The 21,979-nt window shown below is 41.1% G+C and overlaps 1 protein-coding gene across 6 annotated transcripts in view; it reads left to right on the forward strand.

The window, feature by feature from the left end:
* Nucleotides 1-21,979, forward strand: part of ATP8A1 (ATPase phospholipid transporting 8A1) — a 228,818-nt gene that overhangs the window by 182,618 nt on the left and 24,221 nt on the right. For all 6 annotated transcript variants that reach the window (XM_066233480.1, XM_066233482.1, XM_066233481.1 and 3 more), the window contains 4 exons: nt 1,480-1,558; nt 9,589-9,650; nt 11,008-11,064; nt 12,446-12,553. In XM_066233480.1, coding sequence (XP_066089577.1) covers nt 1,480-1,558; nt 9,589-9,650; nt 11,008-11,064; nt 12,446-12,553 — 306 coding nt within the window. The remainder of the gene's footprint in view (nt 1-1,479; nt 1,559-9,588; nt 9,651-11,007; nt 11,065-12,445; nt 12,554-21,979) is intronic.

Below are 21,979 nucleotides of genomic sequence, written 5' to 3' on the forward strand. Positions count from 1 at the left end.
CAGGGGTGGGCAAAAAGTAGGCTTACAGTTGTAAGTATGCAGAGCACAGAGTTTCTTCTCATATTATTTATTTTATTTGTCTTCTTCCACATGAACAACTGTGACTCTACTTTTACCCACCCCTCTACTTCCTTTCGTATACACTTGCGTACTTGTAGATACATTTTATAGGGCTTATAGATTTTCCTAATGATTTCAGTGAAAATTCTCTGATTAAATCCCATAGAAGGGTTTTAAAATTCAGGGACAAATGGCTACAAAATGCATAGTTGTATACACAGCAGTTGCTGTGAGTCCTCAGTGTGGAACCATTGTTGCCCTGAGTGATGATGATTACGTTTGTTATGGTAAAAAGGGTCGGAGGTTCTGAGGTCATGACAGGGGTTAAAGGATTAGCATGTGACAATAAGTAGCGGTCAGGAAAATGGAAAAGTAGAACTAATTTTTCTTGCACCCACCTGTGCTTTCTGTCAAATAAAAACTTGCGGTAATGACATAGTGAGGAGAAGAGACAAAGGTTAATGAGTAACACAAGTTCAAATATGTAATGTATTGGAGCGTAAATTGGATCATACAGTCCGGTGTGGCTACATGAACTAACAAAGGAGATTGAGATCACAGTGGAAAATTTTGGAAGGCAGGCAACTTAATTTCTGTTGTTTGAACAGCTTAAAACTATTAATACATGACAATTTTATTTAGTGTTAGTTTTGTTTGCAAGAATCACTCTTAAATGACAAACCGCAATTGTCCAAAGGGCCATAGAATTCTAAACAGTTTTTCTATAACTTAATCTTTCATATCTACGTTAGATATTTGCTCTCTTGTTCTTAAAATACAACTGATATAGAAAGTAAAAACTACTAAATGATATTATAATTGTATAAGGTTTGGTGTTTTCAAGCATTAAAAATAGTGAAAGCCTTTTATAAATTCAGTTATAGTGGCAATGCTTTGCTCTGAGGAATCATACAATTTAAATGTAATTCCTGCTATTTCCAGTATATACACACATATATATGAAAAGAGAGAATCTGAAATCATTAGATCCTTATCATTGAAAACTTACAATTCTGTTGCTCATGGAAAACAGAAAAGAAGGATTTCACCAAGTTTTGATCTTTTTCAAAAGTCTCTTCAGGAATTGTGAACGTGGTCCCATTTGAAAGAATTTCAGGATCTGCATCAATTTAAATTTTGGTTTCTTTTTCAGGCAGAAACTTAAACTTTTAATACTCGATTTTTAAAAAGTAGGGAAGAAATTTCAGTGAAGCTGAAAAAACATTTTGAGAAACATAAAAATAAATAAATGACCCATGAAGGTCTAAGAAGCAGAAAGTGCCTGTCAGCTCTATTAATTCACAGTGGTGGCCGACACAGACACGTTCTGTGAATCTAGCTCACAGATAAAAGGAAAGGTCAGAGTTCACAGAGCTAGTTTATCGCAAATGGTTCTCATGGATTTTTGTTTTCCCTCAGGTTTTCTGGGTTCATTGTTTAAATGGCCTCTTCCACTCAGTTATTCTGTTTTGGTTCCCACTAAAAGCCCTTCAGTATGGTAAGTACAAAGGATATGAATGCTAAGAGATGACTTTTTACTTTTTTTTTTAGAAAAATAATTCATTGTCAATATGTTAAAAAAATTATTGCAGAGTTTCATTATATGGTATTCCTTAACCTAAAATATCATACTTGCATCCAAAAGTCGTACACACTTTAGAGCATTTTATTATTCCTTTGGGAGCAAAGTGATTTAATATATGCAAAGCCTTTCTTCTCTGCTTCTCATGTTTTCCCAACTTGAAGAGAATTAAATTTTAGGGCTCTTTTTGTCCTCTGTTGATATATAGTTTCAAGACAATAGTGCTAATATTTTATGTAGTCTATTTATTATACCTATGAGGCTTGTAGCAAGCTCTTTATACTGAACCTAATCAGACATGCTAGTATTTTTAAGTCTACTTTAGCCTGTGTCTTCAATGAGAGTTTTAATCTGTTTTTATGTTCACCTCGGAGTGGAAGCTTTTTTTCTGCTTCTTTTGAGGAAGTGATGTTATTCTGTCAGTTTTGAAAGATAGGATCATGGTGCATTTCCTATACACATAAAAATGATTAAGTAGCCACTTTAGAAAACGGATCTCTGCGATCCTTACGCGGGTGCTGCTGAGTCCCAGAGCAGAGCCTGGAGCAGACCTTGCGTGAGAGCAGGACCACAGCCGGCCATTCAGCCTCCGCTCCCACACTGTGGTCGGCAACACCCCGCCCTCCGGCCGGCCCTCACTGGCTGACTTCATGATGGCCAACAGAAGAGAGGGCTGTCCCCGTGTCCTTGCCCACCTACGGTCTCCTCCTCGGGCAGCCAGAGCGGTCCTTGTAATACCTACGTCCAACCAGGCACCTCTTCTCAAAAACCCACAGACGTCAATCACCCTAAGAACAGAATCCGCAGCCCCACCTTGGTTGGTTCCGCCATTGGCTCCTCCCCCAGCACACACACACACACACACACACACACACACACACACACACACTTTTCCCCCTCCACATGCGCCCCCCCCCCACGCCCCCAGGTCTGTGCTCAGAGAGGCCCTCTCAGATCCCCTTTCTCTGAAAGAGCCAGCACTACTGTCCCCACTACTCCTGCCATTCTGTTCCCTTGTCATCTTGTATCTTCATGGTACTTGTCTAGTGAGGTGTGGTACCTGCTTATATTTTACTGGTTTTCTCCCCTGTTAGAATCAGAGCTCCAAGAAGGTCAGGCAATTATTCACTTAGTTCACGGTTGTGTGTCCAGCGCTTAGAGCCTGGCTCACTGTAGGCACTCAGGGAGCTGTCGGTGAAAGGACAAGAGCGTGCAGCGTGGACGGGGTGTTAGGAGAAGGCAGTCATGTCATGTCCTAGTCAGAAATTATCTCACGTCCTTATTAATTGCTTTGCCGTACAACAGTAAAAACTTCTCATTTTGTACGCCATGGAAGTGAGTGTGGTAAGAAATCTAATTAAAGTATAGAATATTGCCTCCATAAGCTAGAAGAACCACATGGGAATTTTTTTCTTTTTTGAAATATAATTCATACACCATAAAATTCATCTTTTTAAATTACATGATTTCGTGATTTTTAGTATATTCACCAAATAATGCAGATGTCACCACTGCCTAATGCCAGAACATTGTCATCACTCCATAAAGGAAACCCATACTCATTAGCAGTCACTTCCCCTTCTCCCCCATTCCCCAAGCTCTTGATAACCACTAATTTTTGTCTCTGTGGATTTGCCTGTTCTGGACCTTTCATATGATGCAATCATGTGATATGGGACCTTGGTTTATCTATGTTGCAGCATGACTGAGTATTTTATTCCTCTTTTTGGCTGAAAAGTATTCCATTGTATGGCCATACCATCTTTTGTTATCTATGTAATAAGATGGATATTTGGATTACTTCCACTTTTTGGAGCCTTGGGATGTTGAAATCCAGGGTATGATTCAGGATTCCTTGACCTTAGACAACTTCTCCAGTTAAAGTTTATTTTTTCAAATAAACTTTTTATTCACTTATTTCAGCAGTTCTCAAAGTGTGGTCCGTGGACACCTGGGAACACCTTGGACCTTTTGGTGGTCCATTAGGATCATGAGGTCTAAATTTCATAGTTTCAAATTTTTTATAATACATTACACTGGGGAACAATTTTTTTTTCTTTTTTTGTTGCATGAGGTTTTAGAACTATTTCTATATATTTCTGCATTGGTGATTCCAAATCTGAAATCCGTTTCTTGGTGCATGCTCTAGATTTTATGCAGTTTTAATTTCTTTTTGTTACAGTTAACAGCATGCATTGGTTTTTAAATTGGAATTAAAGGGCAGTGCCTCTTGGATTGAACATAACCACAAGGCAATTGATGTTTTAAAAACATCACTTTTACATAATTGTAGTTGTTTTTAAATGTAAAAAATTATTATCTGATAAAAAACACCCTCTTATTTTGTTGTAAGATTGAATCATGGCTTCTTCAAGTAGGCATAAATGTAAGAATAGTCCTGACACCTTCTGTTATATATGTGGCTGTTACACACTTCAACATCAAAGGCACAATATTTCATCATTTATGACACGTGCATATATTGCCTATTTTCAAGTTCCCCTTGGAGATCAACAAAAGAATTGGGCTCCTCATATTGTGTGTCATAATTGTGAGGAAATGCTTCCTAACTGAACAAAAGGAAAATACAAAGGAATGCCTTTTGCATTTTGGTACTCCCATGGTTTGGCATGAACCTAAGGACCACAGCAGTGACTGTTATTTTTGTCTGATCCATACAAAGGGCATCGGCAAGAAAAAACGGCATATGATCACATATTTTAATATTTCTTCAGCAATAGGACCTATCCACACTCTGAGACACTCCCGGTTCCAGTTTTCAATGGTTTTATTTCTTCTAAGGATGAAGAAAGTGAATATGGTGATCAAGTGTATTTTGATAAAATGCATGAGGAAATGGTTGTAGAATCTGAAGGGTCTTCTTCTGATGCCAAGCAGTCATTAACCCCTCAGCAGTTTAGCCAACCCAAATTGAATGACTTAGTAAGAGATTTGGGCCTATCAAAGAAAGCAGCTGAGTTATTAGCCTCCAGGCTTCAAGAAAAGAATGTACTTCACTGGTCAGCTAAAGTATCCCATTTCAGGAAGCGTGAACAAATTTTTGTGGACTTTTTTTCCAAAGACACTTTGTTTACTGTCATGATATCAGTAGTCGTCTCAGCCAGCTAGCTCTTACCACTTACAGTCCAACAGAATGGCAGCTATTTCTTGACAGCTCTAAACGGAGTCTGAAATGTGTTCTCCTACACAACGGTAATGTTTATGCAATGGTTCCAATTAGTTATTCAACTCATCTGCGAGAAGATTATAATGACATAAAAATTGTCCTCGACTTTCTGAAGTATGAGGAGCATAACTGGATCATTTGTGTGGATCTTAAAATGGTAAATTTCCTGCTAGGACAGCAGAGAGGTTTCACAAAGTATCCTTGCTTTCTGTATTTGTGGGACAGCCGAGCTCGGGACAAACACTGGACACAGAAGGAGTGGCCGAAACGTGAAGCTCTGGAAGTAGGCATGCAAAATATTGTGAATGAATCTGTAGTTAATAGAGACAGGATCATTTTTCCCCCACTTCACCTCAAACTTGGCTTAATGAAGCAGTTTGTTCAGGCTTTGAATAGAGAAAGTGAATGCTTTCAACATATTATTTCTGCTTTCCCTGCTTTGTCTTTCAAGAAGATAAAAGAAGGTGTGTTCGATGGACTTCAAAGTCAAACCCTCATACGTGACGAAGAATTTGCCAGGAAGATGAATAAGGAGGAGAAAGCAGCATGGCAGTCTTTTGTGGCAGTTACAAAGAACTTCCTTGGCAACAAAAAAGCAGAAACCTATGAACTTCTGGTTCAAGGATACTGTTGGCTTTCTGTGACATTGGATGTAACATGAGCGTTAAGATTCATTTCCTGGCCCTGGCCGGTTGGCTCAGTGTTAGAGCGTCGGCCTGGCATGCAGGAGCCCCAGGTTCAATTCCCGGCCAGGGCACACAGGAGAAGTGCCCATCTGCTTCTTCATCCCTCCCCCTCTCCTTCCTCTCTCTCTCTTCCCCTCCCGCAGCCAAGGCTCCACTGGAGCAAAGTTGGCCCGGGTGCTGAGGATGGCTCTGTGGCCTCTGCCTCAGGTTATAGAATGGCTCTGGTTGCAACAGAGTGACACCCCAGGTGGGCAGAGCATCGCCCCCTGGTGGGCATGCTGGTGGATCCTGGTCGGGCGCATGCGGGAGTCTGTCTGACTGACTCCCTGTTTCCAACTTTAGAAAAATAAAAAAAATAAAAAAAAGTTTTGTGCAAATTTTATAATTAAAATAAGTGTTTGAATATATTCTGCTTCAAAATTGTAGATAAATTCTGATGCAATCATATCTTTTAGTATATTAGTGTATTTACTGCATTATATAAATTATTATATTTTCACAAAGATGATGTCCAAGAAGACATTCTATTTCATTATGTTAAACTAAATGTTGAAAATTACAATAAGATGAAAACCTAAAATCTTGAATTGCATAAAAACTGTAGCTTACAGAGAAAAACCAATGTCAGATTTGAGATCAGCACACTCGAATTAGGTAAGAACAAGTGTTTTGATGGATGAAACAAACACTTGTTCACTGCTGATGTAAAAGCTATGGTAGGTGAAACCACCAGTACCTTAGCACAACAATGATACAGATGTTCTAATCATCATTATACCTCATTTGCCATGCACCCACATTTCAAAAAAGCAACCAAAAAAGCCAGTTTCACTTTAAGAAGACCCTTGAAGAAACTGTAAAACTAATACTTGTTTTAAGTCTCTACACTTGGTACATGTCTTATTAATAACTCTGTGTGACAAAATGGGAAGTACACATAAAGCACTTCTGCTGGGCAGCAAAATTCAGCAGCTGTGTCAAGGTCAAGTGCCTTGTGGACTGTTTGAGTTGGGAGCTGAACCAGCTCCTCTCATGGGGTTCTAATATCACCTGCGGGAGAACGATCCCTTCCAAGTGCAGAGCGGACCGATGCATTTGAGTGGAACTGCCAAAGCTCCACACTGCAGCCAACCTGAAGAAATTATCCTACCTCTTTAAGAAACTACTTGTTCGGTTTTGATCTACTACCAACGAAGGCCCAGTTATTAGCAAAGATGGTTGAAACGCTCCTCCCCCTCATAACTTCATCTCACTGTCCAGTTAGATTTCCCTTATAGGTTTCAACAGCAACAAAGAACACAAGAATCTAGCTGTGCTCTATTACGCCAGATATCCAGGTATTAAAGAGACTTTTTAAATGTAAAACAATGCCTGTGTTCTCTTTTTTTGTTTGTTTTGGAAAATAGTTGTTTTTTGGCCCTGGCCGGTTGGCTCAGCGGTAGAGCGTCGGCCTGGTGTGCAGGGGACCCGGGTTCGATTCCCGGCCAGGGCACATAGGAGAAGCACCCATTTGCTTCTCCACCCCCACCCCCTCCTTCCTCTCTCTCTCTCTTCCCCTCCCACAGCCAAGGCTCCATTGGAGCAAAGATGGCCCGGGTGCTGGGGATGGCTCCTTGGCCTCTGCCCCAGGCACTAGAGTGGCTCTGGTCGTGGCAGAGCGCCGCCCCAGAGGGGCAGAGCATCGCCCCCTGGTGGGCAGAGCGTCACCCCTGGTGGGCGTGCCAGGTAGATCCCGGTCGGGCGCATGCGGGAGTCTGTCTGACTGTCTCTCCCCGTTTCCAGCTTCAGAAAAATACAAAAAAAAAAATAAAATAAAATAAAAATAAAAAAGAAAATAGTTGTTTTTCATAAAATCTATTGTTTATATTACTATTTAATGGATTTGTTACTGTTATTTTTAAATAAATCAGTATATATCTTTAATTTTTCTGTCTTAATTTTTAATTTGGTAAATATAGCTAAAACTCACAACAACAAAAGCTTTTGGGGCTCCTCAATAATTTTAAAGACTATTAAGTGTCCAGAGACCAGAAAATATGTGAACAAATTATTCACCGAAATCATCCAAATGCTAAACCTGACAAACCCAACAATAAGCTTTTATTTGTTTTTCCTCAGTGTGATCTTGAAATAAAATCTGTCTTCCTTATGATGGACCAACAATGATTAAAAGGCTTAGTTAAACCTGATTTTGCTCACATTGGCCAAGGGAACTAACCAATATGGCACATAGCAGAAGCATGCATGTCGGGAAGTAATCAAGATATTTTCAGTTATTTCATAGATTTCTGAGTTTGTTAATCTGCATGGAAACTTGCAGATTAATTGCGAACATTTAGAAGTTTGTCTACAGCAGTGGTAGTCAACCTGGTCCCTACCGCCCACTAGTGGGCATTCCAACTTTCATGGTGGGCGGTAGCGGAGCAGCCAGAGTATAAATAAAAAGATAGATTTAACTATAGTAAGTTGTTTTATAAAGATTTATTCTGCCAAACTTAGCAAAAATCCAACATAAAGTACTTGGTAAGTCATTATTACTATATGCTTTAACTTGCTGTAACTCTGCTTTATAAATTTTATAAAGTAAAGTTACTTCCCTACTTTATAAATCACCATGACTGTGGAACCGGTGGGCAGTTAGAAAATTTTACTACTAACAGAGATACAAAAGTGGGCGGTAGGTATAAAAAGGTTGGCTACTCCGGTCTGCAGCATACCCACAAGACGTAGTCCATCAGAGCCTATGCCCGTAATCATGGCATACCCCCACGGAGAAAGATGATCGCCCACAAGACGTAGTCCGTCAGAGCCTATGCCCGTAATCATGGCATACCCCCACGGAGAAAGATGATCGCCCACAAGACGTAGTCCGTCAGAGCCTATGCCCGTAATCATGGCATACCCCCACGGAGAAAGATGATCTCCCACAAGATGTAGTCCATCAGAGCCTATGCCCGTAATCATGGCATACCCCCACAGAGAAAGAGGATCTCCTAGACAGCTGGGCTGACTGTTACGCTCCCTTCCTGGCTGCGTTTACCTGAACACTTGAGAGAAGGACAGGTCACATTTTGGGACATCTAGCATGTGCTAAGTATGCTGCTTGATACTTTACAGATGTCACTTCATTTTAATTGAAAAGCCCCTTATAGGGTAAGGGAGCTTCACTCCATCTTTTAAGTGAAGAACTGAGTTCTATAGAGACTGAGTATAAATTACCCTAAATGAGACAGGTAGTAACAGAACCAAACCTCGTCTGTGTCTCCGAAGCCCATCCGACTCTTTCCTCTCCATAGCAGCACCACTCCCCGATTGATCCCGTACTTGAGCCTTGCACATGTACTCGCAGAGCAGGCTTTGAATAAGTATTGAATGTGTGTATAAATAAAATATTGTGCTGCACATACCATGGGTTTAAAATTTTTCAGTAACACCAGTGAATTACTCAGCAATTTTTTTTTAATTTTCATTTGATTTTTTTTAAATTGATAGTAGTGCTTTTATTATGTTAGCTACCACTCCCTTCATCCAAAGCCTTGTTCATTAGTTATCATTGGAATGACAAAATACCTTACGCTATACTCCTAAACTCAGCCAGCTCCTCAAAGAACCACATGCCCGGAATCAGTTGGTGCCCGTCAGCTGTCTGAGTCACTCTTATGATTCTCTTTGGTCCAATGCTAACAACTTTCTTGAGAGACAGTAAGAAGGCTCCCTTAGACCCTGATCTGTTAAGGGTTCAGAAGGCCTTCGCCTGCCTACCGCTCATAGCATTAAGCTTTGCGTGAAAAATTAGTTTGATATTTTTTAATCTCATGCACCCTGAGAATCGATTAACAAATCAGGTTTCCTTCTTCATAGTGGCTCCTGGACATTTGTTTTTAATTTGTGACCCATGTTTTATAGCAACTTGGTGAGACTCCTTACAGTATATTTTTTTGGCCTTATTTTCAGCTCCACTGTGCGTCCCCTGTTCTTTTGTTCACCTCTTCTTAGTGGGTTTATGTTTGAAAGGGTTCTGAAAGGACCTCATTTATTTTCTTTCCCACCAAGCGTCTCTTCTTTTCATGCAGGTACCGTGTTTGGAAACGGGAAAACCTCCGACTATCTGCTCTTGGGAAACTTTGTTTACACTGTGAGTACAATACGTTTGCCTGGTTTGACTGTGACACAAAATCCTTTCATATTGCTCTTATTTTGTTTTCAAATTTAAATGTGTGCATTTCTGGATTTAAGGGTTCGTTGCACTTCCGTTTAAGAATGAAATGAGACATTTTGACTAGTAAGAGATTATTCTAGTATTAGGTTATTAAAATGTCACTTAGGTTCACTGGCTTTAAAGGACTGTGAGTGCTATTATTTTCAGCGCTCCCTCTTTACTCTTATAACTCTCCATTTGCCCTTGTTGTCTTCGTTATCCCTTTTCCAAAGTTTTAGTTTACTGTCCTTATTAATACTTTTTACCTTTAGTATTCTTGGGTGTGTAACCAGGGATTATTCTAGAGTCGCACGATAACTATAATGAGAGAGAACTCTCCACTCTTTGGGGTGTTTCCCTCATCACACTCCATCGCTGTAGACTACTGGGAACATGCCCACAGCGCCCTTGACTACCAACAACGTTTGAAATTTTATTAACTGTAAATAGATCATAATAGATCAAATATAATGCTAAGCACTGTTCTTGGTGTTTTATAGTCAAACCCCAATAAGGTAGGTGAGCTTTATCAGTCCCAGCTTACAGATTAAGGAGCTGAGATGAAGAGATGTCAAGTATCTTGCCTTATTCCTTAACTAAAAGAGCTAATAAATGCTGGAGTCGTGAGCACAAATGGTCTGACTCCAAGCCAAGTCGATTTAAACCATTATGGTATCCTGTGGAAAACACGGGAAGGCCATTAAACCTGGTTCCCTTGCTTCAGAATGAGTATCCTAGTCACTGACGATGATGGGTGAGTGTTTATATCACATAACAAGATCTTATGTCCTACTCTGCAGAGTTTCAAGTAAGTAAGGTCACAAAGTACATGTTTAGATTTCTAAATATTCAATTGCACTACTTTTAGACCTTATCTTTAAAATTCAGAAAGTAGGGACCTTAAGTATTAAAGATGATATAAAATAAAATTAAAGCAAGCTTTAAAACCCAAGTCACTGCAGACATAGTCTTGGTCACTGTTCATGAAATGTACAAGAAGCAGGCAGACACGTGCTCAGGAGACACGTGCCTGGTGGATAGACTATACGGCTGTGGAGAGAGCGGAGGGAGTGTGATGCTACTGAAGAACAGTTCTGGCTGGTCACAGTCGTAATGTTCAGCCACCCAGCTCATTCACCTGAGTCTTTGCTTGTTAGACATACAAGGCTAGCTATGAATAATCTACTAGTCTGATCATCTAACTCAGAGGTAACTGTTCTTTATAAATGTCACTTTCAATCATTCTATGAACGATCATATTTATTTAAAAAATAATATTTCCCTTCTGTTTTAGTTTGTGGTAATAACCGTGTGTTTAAAAGCTGGATTGGAGACATCATATTGGACATGGGTAAGAGTATCTCTAATCTCAATCAAGAGATGTCCTGTGTACTTCTCTGTTATTGCCATTTTTTTGTAGTTTGTCTTTTTAACTTTATGTATCCTTTAATCATAGTTTCTTTTACAGGTTGTTAATTGTGGGGGGTCAGGGGTTAGGGAGGGAGAACTGGGCATTCTGGTTTGGAAACACTGAGTAAACCACAAGACTTCTTCGAGCCTTCAGTGTATTATTATCATATATATTGTAAGTAGCCCAGAGAAAGGGAAATGTTTTTTTAAATGTTTATTTTTATTGATTTTTGGAGAGAGTTGGAGGAGAGATGGGAATATCAATGTGTTCCTGTCTGTGCCCTGACCAGGGATCAAACCGGCAACCTCTGTGCTTCCAGACAATGCTCTAACCAACCGAGCCATCCAGCCAGGGCAAGAGGGAAAACTGAAACTTACTGACAAGGAGCCTTTTCTTAGTAAAGTATATCACAAGACTGGCATTCGGCAGAAAACCTATTGCAAAATGATTCTGAAGACTAATAATATTAGTGAAAGACTTGTCCTCAGACATTTACAAATACCCAGTACAGATAAAACAAGTTCCACTTTAGATACCTTATTTTTTTTTAAGTGTCTTCACATCCAGGTAGAGAGACCTAATAAACAAAATAAGAAAGAAAGAAAAGGAAGGGAGGGAGGGAGGGATGGACGGAGGGACGGACGGACGGAGGAAAGCAGGAAGGAAAGATGGGAGGGAGGGAGGGAGGGAGGGAGGGAGGGGCAGGCGTTTAAGTTTGATGCTCAGGCAAAGATTGGCACAAGAAATTTGAACTTGACTGTCATGGGCATACAGATAGTACTCAAATAAGTGCCTCACACTTTTCAACAAGAACATGCAGAGAAAACATCAAGGAATCTTCAAGATGGTAAGGGAGTAAAAGAAGAGTAAGAGGAAAGACCCACCAAAGAAGGTAGAGAAAGAATATTCCAAATGCCAGTACCACAAACATCATGACTATTGTGGAAAGAGATTAGCACTTAATGAAGGATCCAGACAAAATATACACACAAGTCTTTAGAAATGCCCATAGATAGTATTTTATGGATGTAGTAAAACATTTATTTTTTTTACTGATTTTAGAGAGAGAGGAAAGGAGAGAGAGAAAAACATTAATTTGTTGTTCCATGTATTTATGCATCCCTTGGTTGATTCTTGTATAAGCCCTAACCAAGAATGACACCAACTGACTTGACATGCCAGGACGACGCTCGAGCCAGCTGGGCTACCTGACCAGGGCAGATGTAATAAAAAACTAACAAGGGGATTTGTGAAAGCTTTATTATTGTTCGTGTACTCCATTTACCTAAAAGTTTTTTACTCCAATTTCCTTCCTTCACAGTTCAGCCACATAGCGATTTGGGGCAGCATCATACTCTGGGTGGTGTTTTTTGGAATCTACTCGTGTCTCTGGCCTGCTATCCCGATGGCCCCTGACATGTCAGGAGAGGTAATGTGTCCTAATAACTCATAATTCAGCAAACCTTAAAAATTGGTATTCGTTAATGAACCTAAGTTGTTTATCCTGGATTTATATTAAAATAGAGCATTTGACCATTTAAAAGCTATTTTTAAATTCTACAGTTGTAATAAATCTTGAGAGAATATTTTAAACTTGGACATTTTACTTAAATCTGACATCCTTTCATAAACATAGTGAGGACAATAAAATATGGTTGTCAGGAACGTGAATCATGTTAAGAATATCCATATAGAAACTGCTATTTTAAAATTAGAACATAAATCCACAAATATATTTTAGATGAGATATTTGGGGAAATAGTGGGCTTATGTTGATGGGACAGTCTATCATTTCTTCTGTTATCTCTTATTCTAAAGAAAAGTCTACTGTCACTGGACTAAATGCACTTCTTGAGTTGTCTTAATGACATCAGTTTGGTTTCCATTTTGAAAGAGTTAAAGCATTCGACATTTCAGCCTTATCATAGTCCATTTTCAATTCTGTCTTTCAGTTTCTTATTACACTAGTAGGAACTGAGTTATTAGGTGTTCATGGGGGAATGTCACAAGATCTCCTTTCCTTCAGAGGGGATTCCAGCAGTAGGAGGGTTTATGATTTCAATTGCAGGAAATTTGACATAAAATGTATAAAAGAAAATGTGGAAAACATTTCGGGATTTCCTGTGACCTCACAGTAACTTGCAGATCAAGGTAACGTGAGCTCCGTTCCAGTACATTGTTTTCTCCATGGCCACAGGAAACCTTTCCAGTGGTTTCCCTGTATTTGGGGCCCCTAAGTACTGCCTGAGCACCTTTCACTTTTGACAGTCTGGTTTGTAGATCATTTTCATGAAATTTTGTCTGACAGCATCCTGTTTTTTTATAAATTAGCAGAATGCAGACACATTAAAACTTTTTTTTTCATGGTTAAATTTATTAGAGCACCACGATGTACTATTACAGCAAATCCAGACATCTCAGAGAGCGTGGACTTCCACCGAAAGTGGAGGATTCCTTTGAAACATGGACTATGAACCCTAGAAAATTTACAGCGTGTATTTTGACAACAGAGAAAAAGCTGAGAATGCAGCTCCCTCTTACCTTGGTTTCTAAGTCCATTTTTCCTGGAGAAATAAAATGAAAGACTGTATCTATAATCTATCTGATGATGCCACTTGTAAAATTTAATTCTATCTTTCTTTTTATTTGATGTACTCTGTCTTACGGGACCCGCTTTTTCCCTAAAGTCAATTCCAACTTAATGTATTTTTTATTAGACCTCATTTTATCTCATTTCTTAATGTTTTCTCTTCATAATTAATGACACAAAAGATTTGGAGATCTGGAGTTTAAGCAACTCTAGCCAACAGCTTTGATGACATGAGCAGGGTTTTTGACCAGCTACTTCCATGACAAGTGTGAAGTTTGATTGGCTTTTTGCCAACCAAATATAATTCTATCCTTGCCTGTAGAATTCCCAGTATTAACCAAACACAAAATTTAATATCATCTCTTGAGATTTGCGGTGATGCTGTGTTTAATTCCGATTGAAATGAATGTCATTACTACATCATGTTTCTGTTCACTTCATATACAGTGGGAAGTGCTAACGGGTTCTTTTTCTTATTGTTTTATTACTACTGATACTTTGAATATAATGTTTAAATAGCTTGTGCTCCACTGAAGATATGAAAATGGATTAATTCAGCATTAGGCTTGACTAGCTTGTCCAAAATGTAAGTCTGTTTCATTGATTCAAAGAAAAGAATAATACTTGAAATTTACGGAGTACTTTAGTGCTTAGAAAGCATTTTGATATATATGTGTGTATGTGAATGAGCCTCATAGCAACTCCAGAAAAGCAGGGTAACAAGAATGCCACTCAAACTCTCAAGGATGGGTATTCTACAGTTACTGTGTCCTGGACACCAGGGTAATAGATCCCAAAAAATGTTCATAGCAATACTCAATTTTTATTTATTTTTTTATTTTTTTTTTTTTGTATTTTTCTGAAGCTGGAAATGGGGAGGCAGTCAGACAGACTCCCGCATGCGCCCGACCGGGATCCACCCGGCATGCCCACCAGGGGGCAATGCTCTGCCCATCTGGGGCGTCGCTCTGTTGCAACCAAGGCCATTCTAGCACCTGAGGCAGAGGCCACAGAGCCATCCTCAGCACCCGGGCCAACTTTGCTCCAATGGAGCCTTGGCTACAGGAGGGGAAGAGAGAGACAGAGGAAGGAGAGGGGAAGGGGTGGAGAAGTAGATGGGCGCTTCTCCTGTGTACCCTGGCCAGGAATCGAACCCAGACTCCTGCACACCAGGCCAACGCTCTACCACTGAGCCAACTGGCCAGGGCCACAATACTCAATTTTTGAATACTGTTATAATATATAGAGAATTACTAGTTCAATTATAATCCAGTTAATTCTATAAAGAAGTAACTGCACTTAGGTTTACATTTTCTAATCTTAAAACATTTTAATCAAAAGTATCATCACATACATAGATATATGCATATACATGAAAAATTTATATATATTTCTATGTATATATATGTATATATATAATTAGCTAACCATCTTAAATAAAATTTATTAATTCATCTATTAACTTTTATAGCAAAATACTATTGTAATAAACATTGCATATATATTAAACATAGAATTATATATTGTATATAATATGTACTACATATTATACATAATTTCTTACTATTATAATATATGTTATATATCATATATACAGTAAAATAATTATATATAATAATATATGTATTATTGTCAGTAGTACCAGGATAAGTATAAACATTGACTTGATACGTTCCCCATAGAGCCTTGAGGCTTTTACTCATGGTCAGATCAAGAGCCATTGGAGGGACCTGGAAAGAGGTGTCATGATCTGGCTTGTGTTTTCATAGCAGGACTGTGACTGCTGTGTTATGAACCACTTAGGAGGTTAGTGTAATAACCCAGGTGAGAGATAAAATGATGGCTTCAGATAGGAGGGCCACAGTGCTGGAAGTGGTCGGATTTGAACCTAATTTGAAGGTAGCAGAGCCCATAGGATTTGTTGATAGACTTGCTTGGAGGAATAAGAGAAGTCAAGGCAGACTCCATCGTGTTGGCCATGAACATGATTAGAATTTGCTTGTCCACAACTCACTGGATCCTCACCGCAAACTTGTTATTATAACCATTTAACAGATGAGAAACTATAAACAGAGAAGTTAAGCACCTTGTTGACATCCCGCTAACTCTAAGTGACAGATGATATTTTATCCTGTGCCTTAAGCCCTGTGCCCTGCGTCTCTCTGAGCATAGTCACCCAGAGGAATCCGTGGTGTATAATCTATGATACAAATTAGAAAGCTGAAGGGCCGATCAGCCTTGCAGGTATTTCAAGGATTTGTGTGGCAAAGGAAATCTCTGTTTTCTGCTTTCCTGAGGGCACCGCCTCCACCATGTGGCTTCTCCTTCTAGACACATTGGTGGTCCTGCCCTTCCTCAGCCCCCTCTCCACATCTGAGCCACACTGACCATGCCAAAAGGCTTACACCCCTTCTCAACTGTCCCTTCCCCGTCATTTCTTCATTCACTCACTCCAGCCTAACAGTGTGGGGCTCCTGGTGCCCCGTATATAAATGTTAAGTAAATGATTGGTAAATAAGTTTTTTTGCTTGCTTGTTTGTTTTGAAAAAATGAGAAATAGTTGGGTAGAGGTGACAGAGAGCCACATTTCACCTCAAATCGAACATCTCTCTAACACACAGAGACGCACAGGTAGCCATTTCCAGCAGCAGAGCAGGTGCTGGTCGGCCACTCGTGGTTCTTAGGAAGAGCCTCATTCCTCTGCACCCCCGAGGTTGCCTGGCAGTCCCCCAGATTCAGGTTCCAGTGTGGCCCACTGTTCTCTCCAGAAGCACCTCTTAAATAGTGAAAAGGCACAGACTGTCTTGCTCCAGTTAACAGAATCTCAGGGTGTGAATTGTACAAGACTTAGGTGTCTTTCAGGTACAGATCTCGTGCTTGTGTGGGCAGCTGGATGCCTATTCACACACAGAACTAGGTTTTTATAGTCACTTCCAGTTTACACTCTTGGCTCATCTTTTCGGCCCCCACCTGAAGACGGAACCGTTCCTCTCAACGTGTTGAAAGACAGTCCTAGCTCACTGAGAAGGGGAGGGCGGAGAATGACTAAATACTGTGCGCCTACCGTGTTCTCCGGGCACTGTTTGATCCCACGCGTTTCTTGTCTCATTTCAGTCCATCTTACAAACCTTTGTGGTAAGCAAAGCGAGTGACCCAGAGAATTCATCCCAGGTGGTGGTTTTTTCCAAATCCCATTGGTTCTCTCCAGCATCCTGAGGAAATAGAGTCTGGGAGGGGGACGGTGCTGTCCCCTTGCTGCCAGATGGGAGCTCTTTCTCCTCTCCGCCGTCCTCCTTGTTTTGGTTGCTCTGATGTGACTGCTGTTCCCCAGGACACCTGGGGCCCTGTTCCTCTACCCTGTTAGCCAGATACCAAATGTTCCCATCTCTTTTTAAAAGTGCCCCAATTTCTAATTCTTTCTTTTCAACACCCATCTAACTGCGTATATTATAGAAATTCCATCTCACTTAACCCTTTGATTAGTGAGTTATTTTCATGCTTGCTGTCCCTCAGGAGCAAGTTTTTTTCAAAAAATGAAATAAGTTCCAGTTACTATGTTATTAACTTAAAATCATGTCTGTTTGATAACCAATTTATGGAAACAAGAAGAACATGCATTTGCCTTTTTTTTTTTTGTATTTTTCTGAAGTTGGAAACGGGGAGGCAGTCTGACAGACTCCCGCATGTGCCCGACCGGGATCCACCCAGCATGCCCACCAGGAGGCGATGCTCTGCCCATCTGGGGCGTTGCTCTGTTGTACCCAGAGCTATTCTAGCACCTGAGGCAGAGGCTGCAGAGCCATCCTCAGCGCCTGGACCAACTTTGCTCCAATGGAGCCTTGGCTGAGGGAGGGGAAGAGAGAGAGAGGAAGGAGAGGGGGAGAGGTGGAAAAGCAGATGGGTGCTTCTCCTGTGTGCCCTGGCTGGGAATCGAACCCAGGACTCCTGCACGCCAGGCCGACAATCTACCACTGAGCCATCTGGCCAGGGCTACATTTGCCTTTTTTTAATGCTGCCTTACACATTTTTATAATAAAAATTTTTGTAATGCATGTACTCTGGTCAGGAGGCACAAGGATGTATGTGAACATTCGTACTACTCAAAGGGTTAATAATCCTAGCCTCTTGCCTCTTCTTAACAGCCATATTAGCATAAATAATACTCATCTCATTAAATATATATATATATATATATATATATATATATATATATATATATATATTTGTGTGTGTGTGTGTGCATGAAATTGAAAACCCAATCATCCCACATCATCAGAGAATGTAGAGGTGCCACTCAGATAACAATAAGGCCTCATTACTGAGGGTCAATCACTTGTTATAGTGCTTTTCATGTCATCACTCGGTTAACACTGTGAGCATTTAACAGCAACACTGTGAGGTGTGTCCTTTTATCTGTTTCCCAGACACAGAGTGGTTAACTCATTCCCTCAAGGTCACACAGCTTGTAAGTATCTGAGCTGCGATTGGAACCCAGCCAGAATCTACCCCCTTTTACATTTCTCCCCACACCTTTTCATTCCTCTGCACCTAGGCTTTTCTTCCGGCCTGTCAACTTTGCAGGTGTAGAGGCCTTTCTGTGCAGGTACCACCAGCATCCTTAACTCCCATCGTGTTGGGAAACTGAGTAATGCATTTTCTGCACGTAATACTGCTGTCTTCAGATGTCCTCAGCTGCCATTATCACTGATCAGGGTTTTGGGGTTTTGTTTTTTTTTTACATGATCAGATCATTTCTTCCTTTACTTTACTCCAGCACATTCTGCGTGCCTGAAGTCACCAGCAATCCATCCCGCGTATCTGAGTGTAGAGCAGGCTGTAGTTAATCCAGCCCTGGCCAGAGCAGCTTGTTCTCAGTTGGTGGGCAGGGTGTTCCCATTTGGGAAACATTCCTTCCTATAGTTTTGCATTTTGTTTCCATTCCAGTAATCCTGCATCCCATAATAATGATGCAAATGGTAATGATTAACACGCATCCCGGTGCCACAAATTGCTGAAATATTTATCTATGAGGAAGGGATTCGGACATGGGGGTGGGAGCAGGGAAGTGCGTTATACAGAGGTAGAAAGCACGGCAGTTTGAGAAATTGTTTAAGAAAGAAAAATAAAGAGAAAACAGTGTAACAAGCAGGCTGTGACTTTAAATATATTGCTGTCTTCCTCTCTTCTCCCAAATATGGTTGTGATTTAAGAGGAGGACTCTTTTTTTTTTTTTCAGACCTGACTTGTATTTTTTCACACCAGTACAACAATTTATGGGGCAAGGTAGGCCCCGGGGAGAAGTGCTGTGTTATATAAACATATGCTGGCCTGCTTTTCCGACACGTCTAGATAATGTTACTGGGTATTTTTTTTTTTAATTTGCAGAAGAAATTATTTTAGCCCCTGTGATTACTAAAGCCAGGTTAAAAAATAGAAGGCAGCTACATCAAGGGTCATTTCATATCACGATTAATACCAGAAGCTCCGTATCAGCGAAGCTTTTAAATTGACCGCGGCGTTGCAGACACACACAGCTCCGTCTTCCCCAAAGCGCCATCTGGTTCTGCTCTGCCGGCCTCAGGGATCTATAAAACTACTGAAGGAAATTGAAGTTAAGGAACGAGCATGTGTTTTACAGAATTTCAGATCTCTTGATTGAGGTTTGTAAAGTCTTTCTGAAAAACAATAAAAATCTTTGTTGAACCCTTTGGTGTCACCCCTGTAAGAAAAGTATTAATAAACCACATTAGTGATAATGATTTTTTTTTTTTCCTAAATGGTGCTGTTACACATTTTGCCAACATAATAAATTATTTTACATATGAGGAGTTTCCTGGTTAAAATAGGCCTTATTCATCTCTCAGCTTTTTAATTACCTAGAGAGCATGTGATAATTTATTGGTGACAAGGCCAGCCCTTGCAGATGGGGCAGGGCGATGTTATGATCTGAAGGAGTTGCGTCCACGATGAGTGTGTTTAGCCAAGTAGCCTGGAGAGAACAGCTACCCTAAACTCTGTCAGATGTTCCTCAGTGATCGGAGGGCTGGGAGCCTCTCCAGGAAAACATGGTCACCATCCTTGTGCCCTGACAGTCAGTGTGCGACAGGCAGACCTCCAGGGTTCTGGGGACCGCTGGCTGTGTAGCTGCTTCCTGGCCCCATTTTGTAAAGAGAAGTCTGTGTAGAAACACTGAGAGGAAAGAAAGACATGGGTACGACTGATGCAACGACAGGTCAAGGGGGGGGGGGGGGGACACTTGCACACATTTTCAAGTGCGAGCTCTCTTCAGCATCATCACGAGAGCTGGTGTAGCTATTTGCCGGCCCGGTATCTTTCCCTACAACGCAAAGCAAATGTGCGTTGAGTGTCTGATGTATGGCGGGCTCTGCCTAAGGCACTGAGGGGGGAGCGGATGGCAGGCTCGGCCCTTGCCCTTAAGAATCTCGTTGCTCGGCCCTGGCTGGTTGGCTCAGTGGTAGAGCGTCGGCCTGGCGTGCAGAAGTCCCAGGTTCGATTCCCGGCCAGGGCACACAGGAGAAGCACCCATCTACTTCTCCACCCCTCCCCCTCTCCTTCCTCTCTGTCTCTCTCTTCCCCTCCCGCAGCCGAGGCTCCACTGGAGCAAAGATGGCCCGGGCGCTGGGGATGGCTCCTCGGCCTCTGCCCCAGGTGCTAGAGTGGCTCTGGTCATGGCAGAGCAAAGCCCCGGAGGGGCAGAGCATCGCCCCCTGGTGGGCAGAGCATCACCCCTGGTGGGCGTGCCGGGTAGATCCCAGTCGGGCGCATGCGGGAGTCTGTCTGACTGTCTCTCCCCGTTTCTGGCTTCAGAAAAATACAGAATAAATAAATAAATAAATAAATAAATAAAGCATTCAGTTTAAAAAAAAAAAAAAATCTCGTTGCTACTGATGGGATGTTGGTGTCATAATTTGCGAGAGGCTGTGGTGTCCCCAGAGTGCCAGGGGACAGGACGCTGAATGAAACCCGCTCCTAGTATGGCAGAGTCATGACTGTTCTCTTGAGTCAATTCATTCTTGTATTAATTCATCCCACAAATACGTGTTGAGTGCTCAGTGGTTGCTAAGCTCTGAGTCAAGGGAACGGGTTAATGAGGCAGGATCCTATTAGCATTTAGGGTGAGGGAACTAGTGAAGGATTGGGGGAAATGGTCAGCAAATCAGTTAACAAATGACTAAAAGATGAATGGCCGAAGATTACTTCACAAAGGAAAAAGGGTGCTATGATGTTACAGGGACTGTCATGAGTGCTCCAGGAAGGTCTTTTTGAAGGAGGGACAACTAAGCTGAAACTCACGTAATGTGGGATGGAGCCCTATAATCTGAAGGGGAGCGTTCCATGATTGAAGGAACAGCAGGTACGCATGCTCGGAGGCAAAAAACGAGCCTGGCAAGTTCGAAGACGAAAAGGCCAGTGCAGCTGGAGCAGAGGGTGGGAAAGAGCTCTGTGAGATGGCAGAGGTCGGGTCACCCCTCCAGGCTCAGCATTTTAGCTTGTTTTTGAGTTCTCTACCAGGGATTCTATCAGAAATGCTCATGAAAGAAACTGTGAATGTCACGGCCGTCTGCTTCAGTAGAGCTCATAATTGGACACAATTTTTGCAGTGAGTGGTGAAAAGCTGCTCTGTTTCAAGTTATCACTTACCCTCACTAGCATGTAGCATCCAAAGCAAGTTTATGGCATTTTTTTTTTTATGTTTTAAAAAAAAATTAAATACATTAAATAAGATAGGAATTTATTTCTCCCTGGGATAAAGGAAGTTCAGTAGAGGTAGGCAGTCCAGGACTGGTGTGGCAGCTAAACAAGCATCAGGGGCCAGGTTTCTTCTCTCTCTGCATTGCCAACCTGAATGTACTGCCTCATAGCCCAAAGTGGCTGCTTAAGCTCTCACCATTTTACCAACACTCCAGCCAGCAAGAAACAGAAGATTCTCTTTGAGGCTCTTTCCTAAGTACTGCCCACCACATTTCCATTTAAATTTCACTGGCCAAAAGGAAATCATATGGCCACATCTAGCTGCAACAGAAGAACCAGAGGAATATAGTCGGTGAGCTGGAGGACAGAGTGTCCAGCTAAAAATCAAGTGATTGCATATAAGAAGGGGAATGGGGATGTTCTGGGAGGCAACTAGGATTCTCTGTCATGAAAGTCAGTAATTTTTCTACATAGCCATATCAGGGTTGTTTTTTGTTTGTTTGTTTTTTTAACAGAGACAGAGAGAGTCAGAGAGAGGGATAGATAGGGATA

Source organism: Saccopteryx bilineata, chromosome 5, assembly GCF_036850765.1.
Source record: "Saccopteryx bilineata isolate mSacBil1 chromosome 5, mSacBil1_pri_phased_curated, whole genome shotgun sequence".
NCBI classification, from domain to species: Eukaryota; Metazoa; Chordata; class Mammalia; order Chiroptera; family Emballonuridae; genus Saccopteryx; species Saccopteryx bilineata.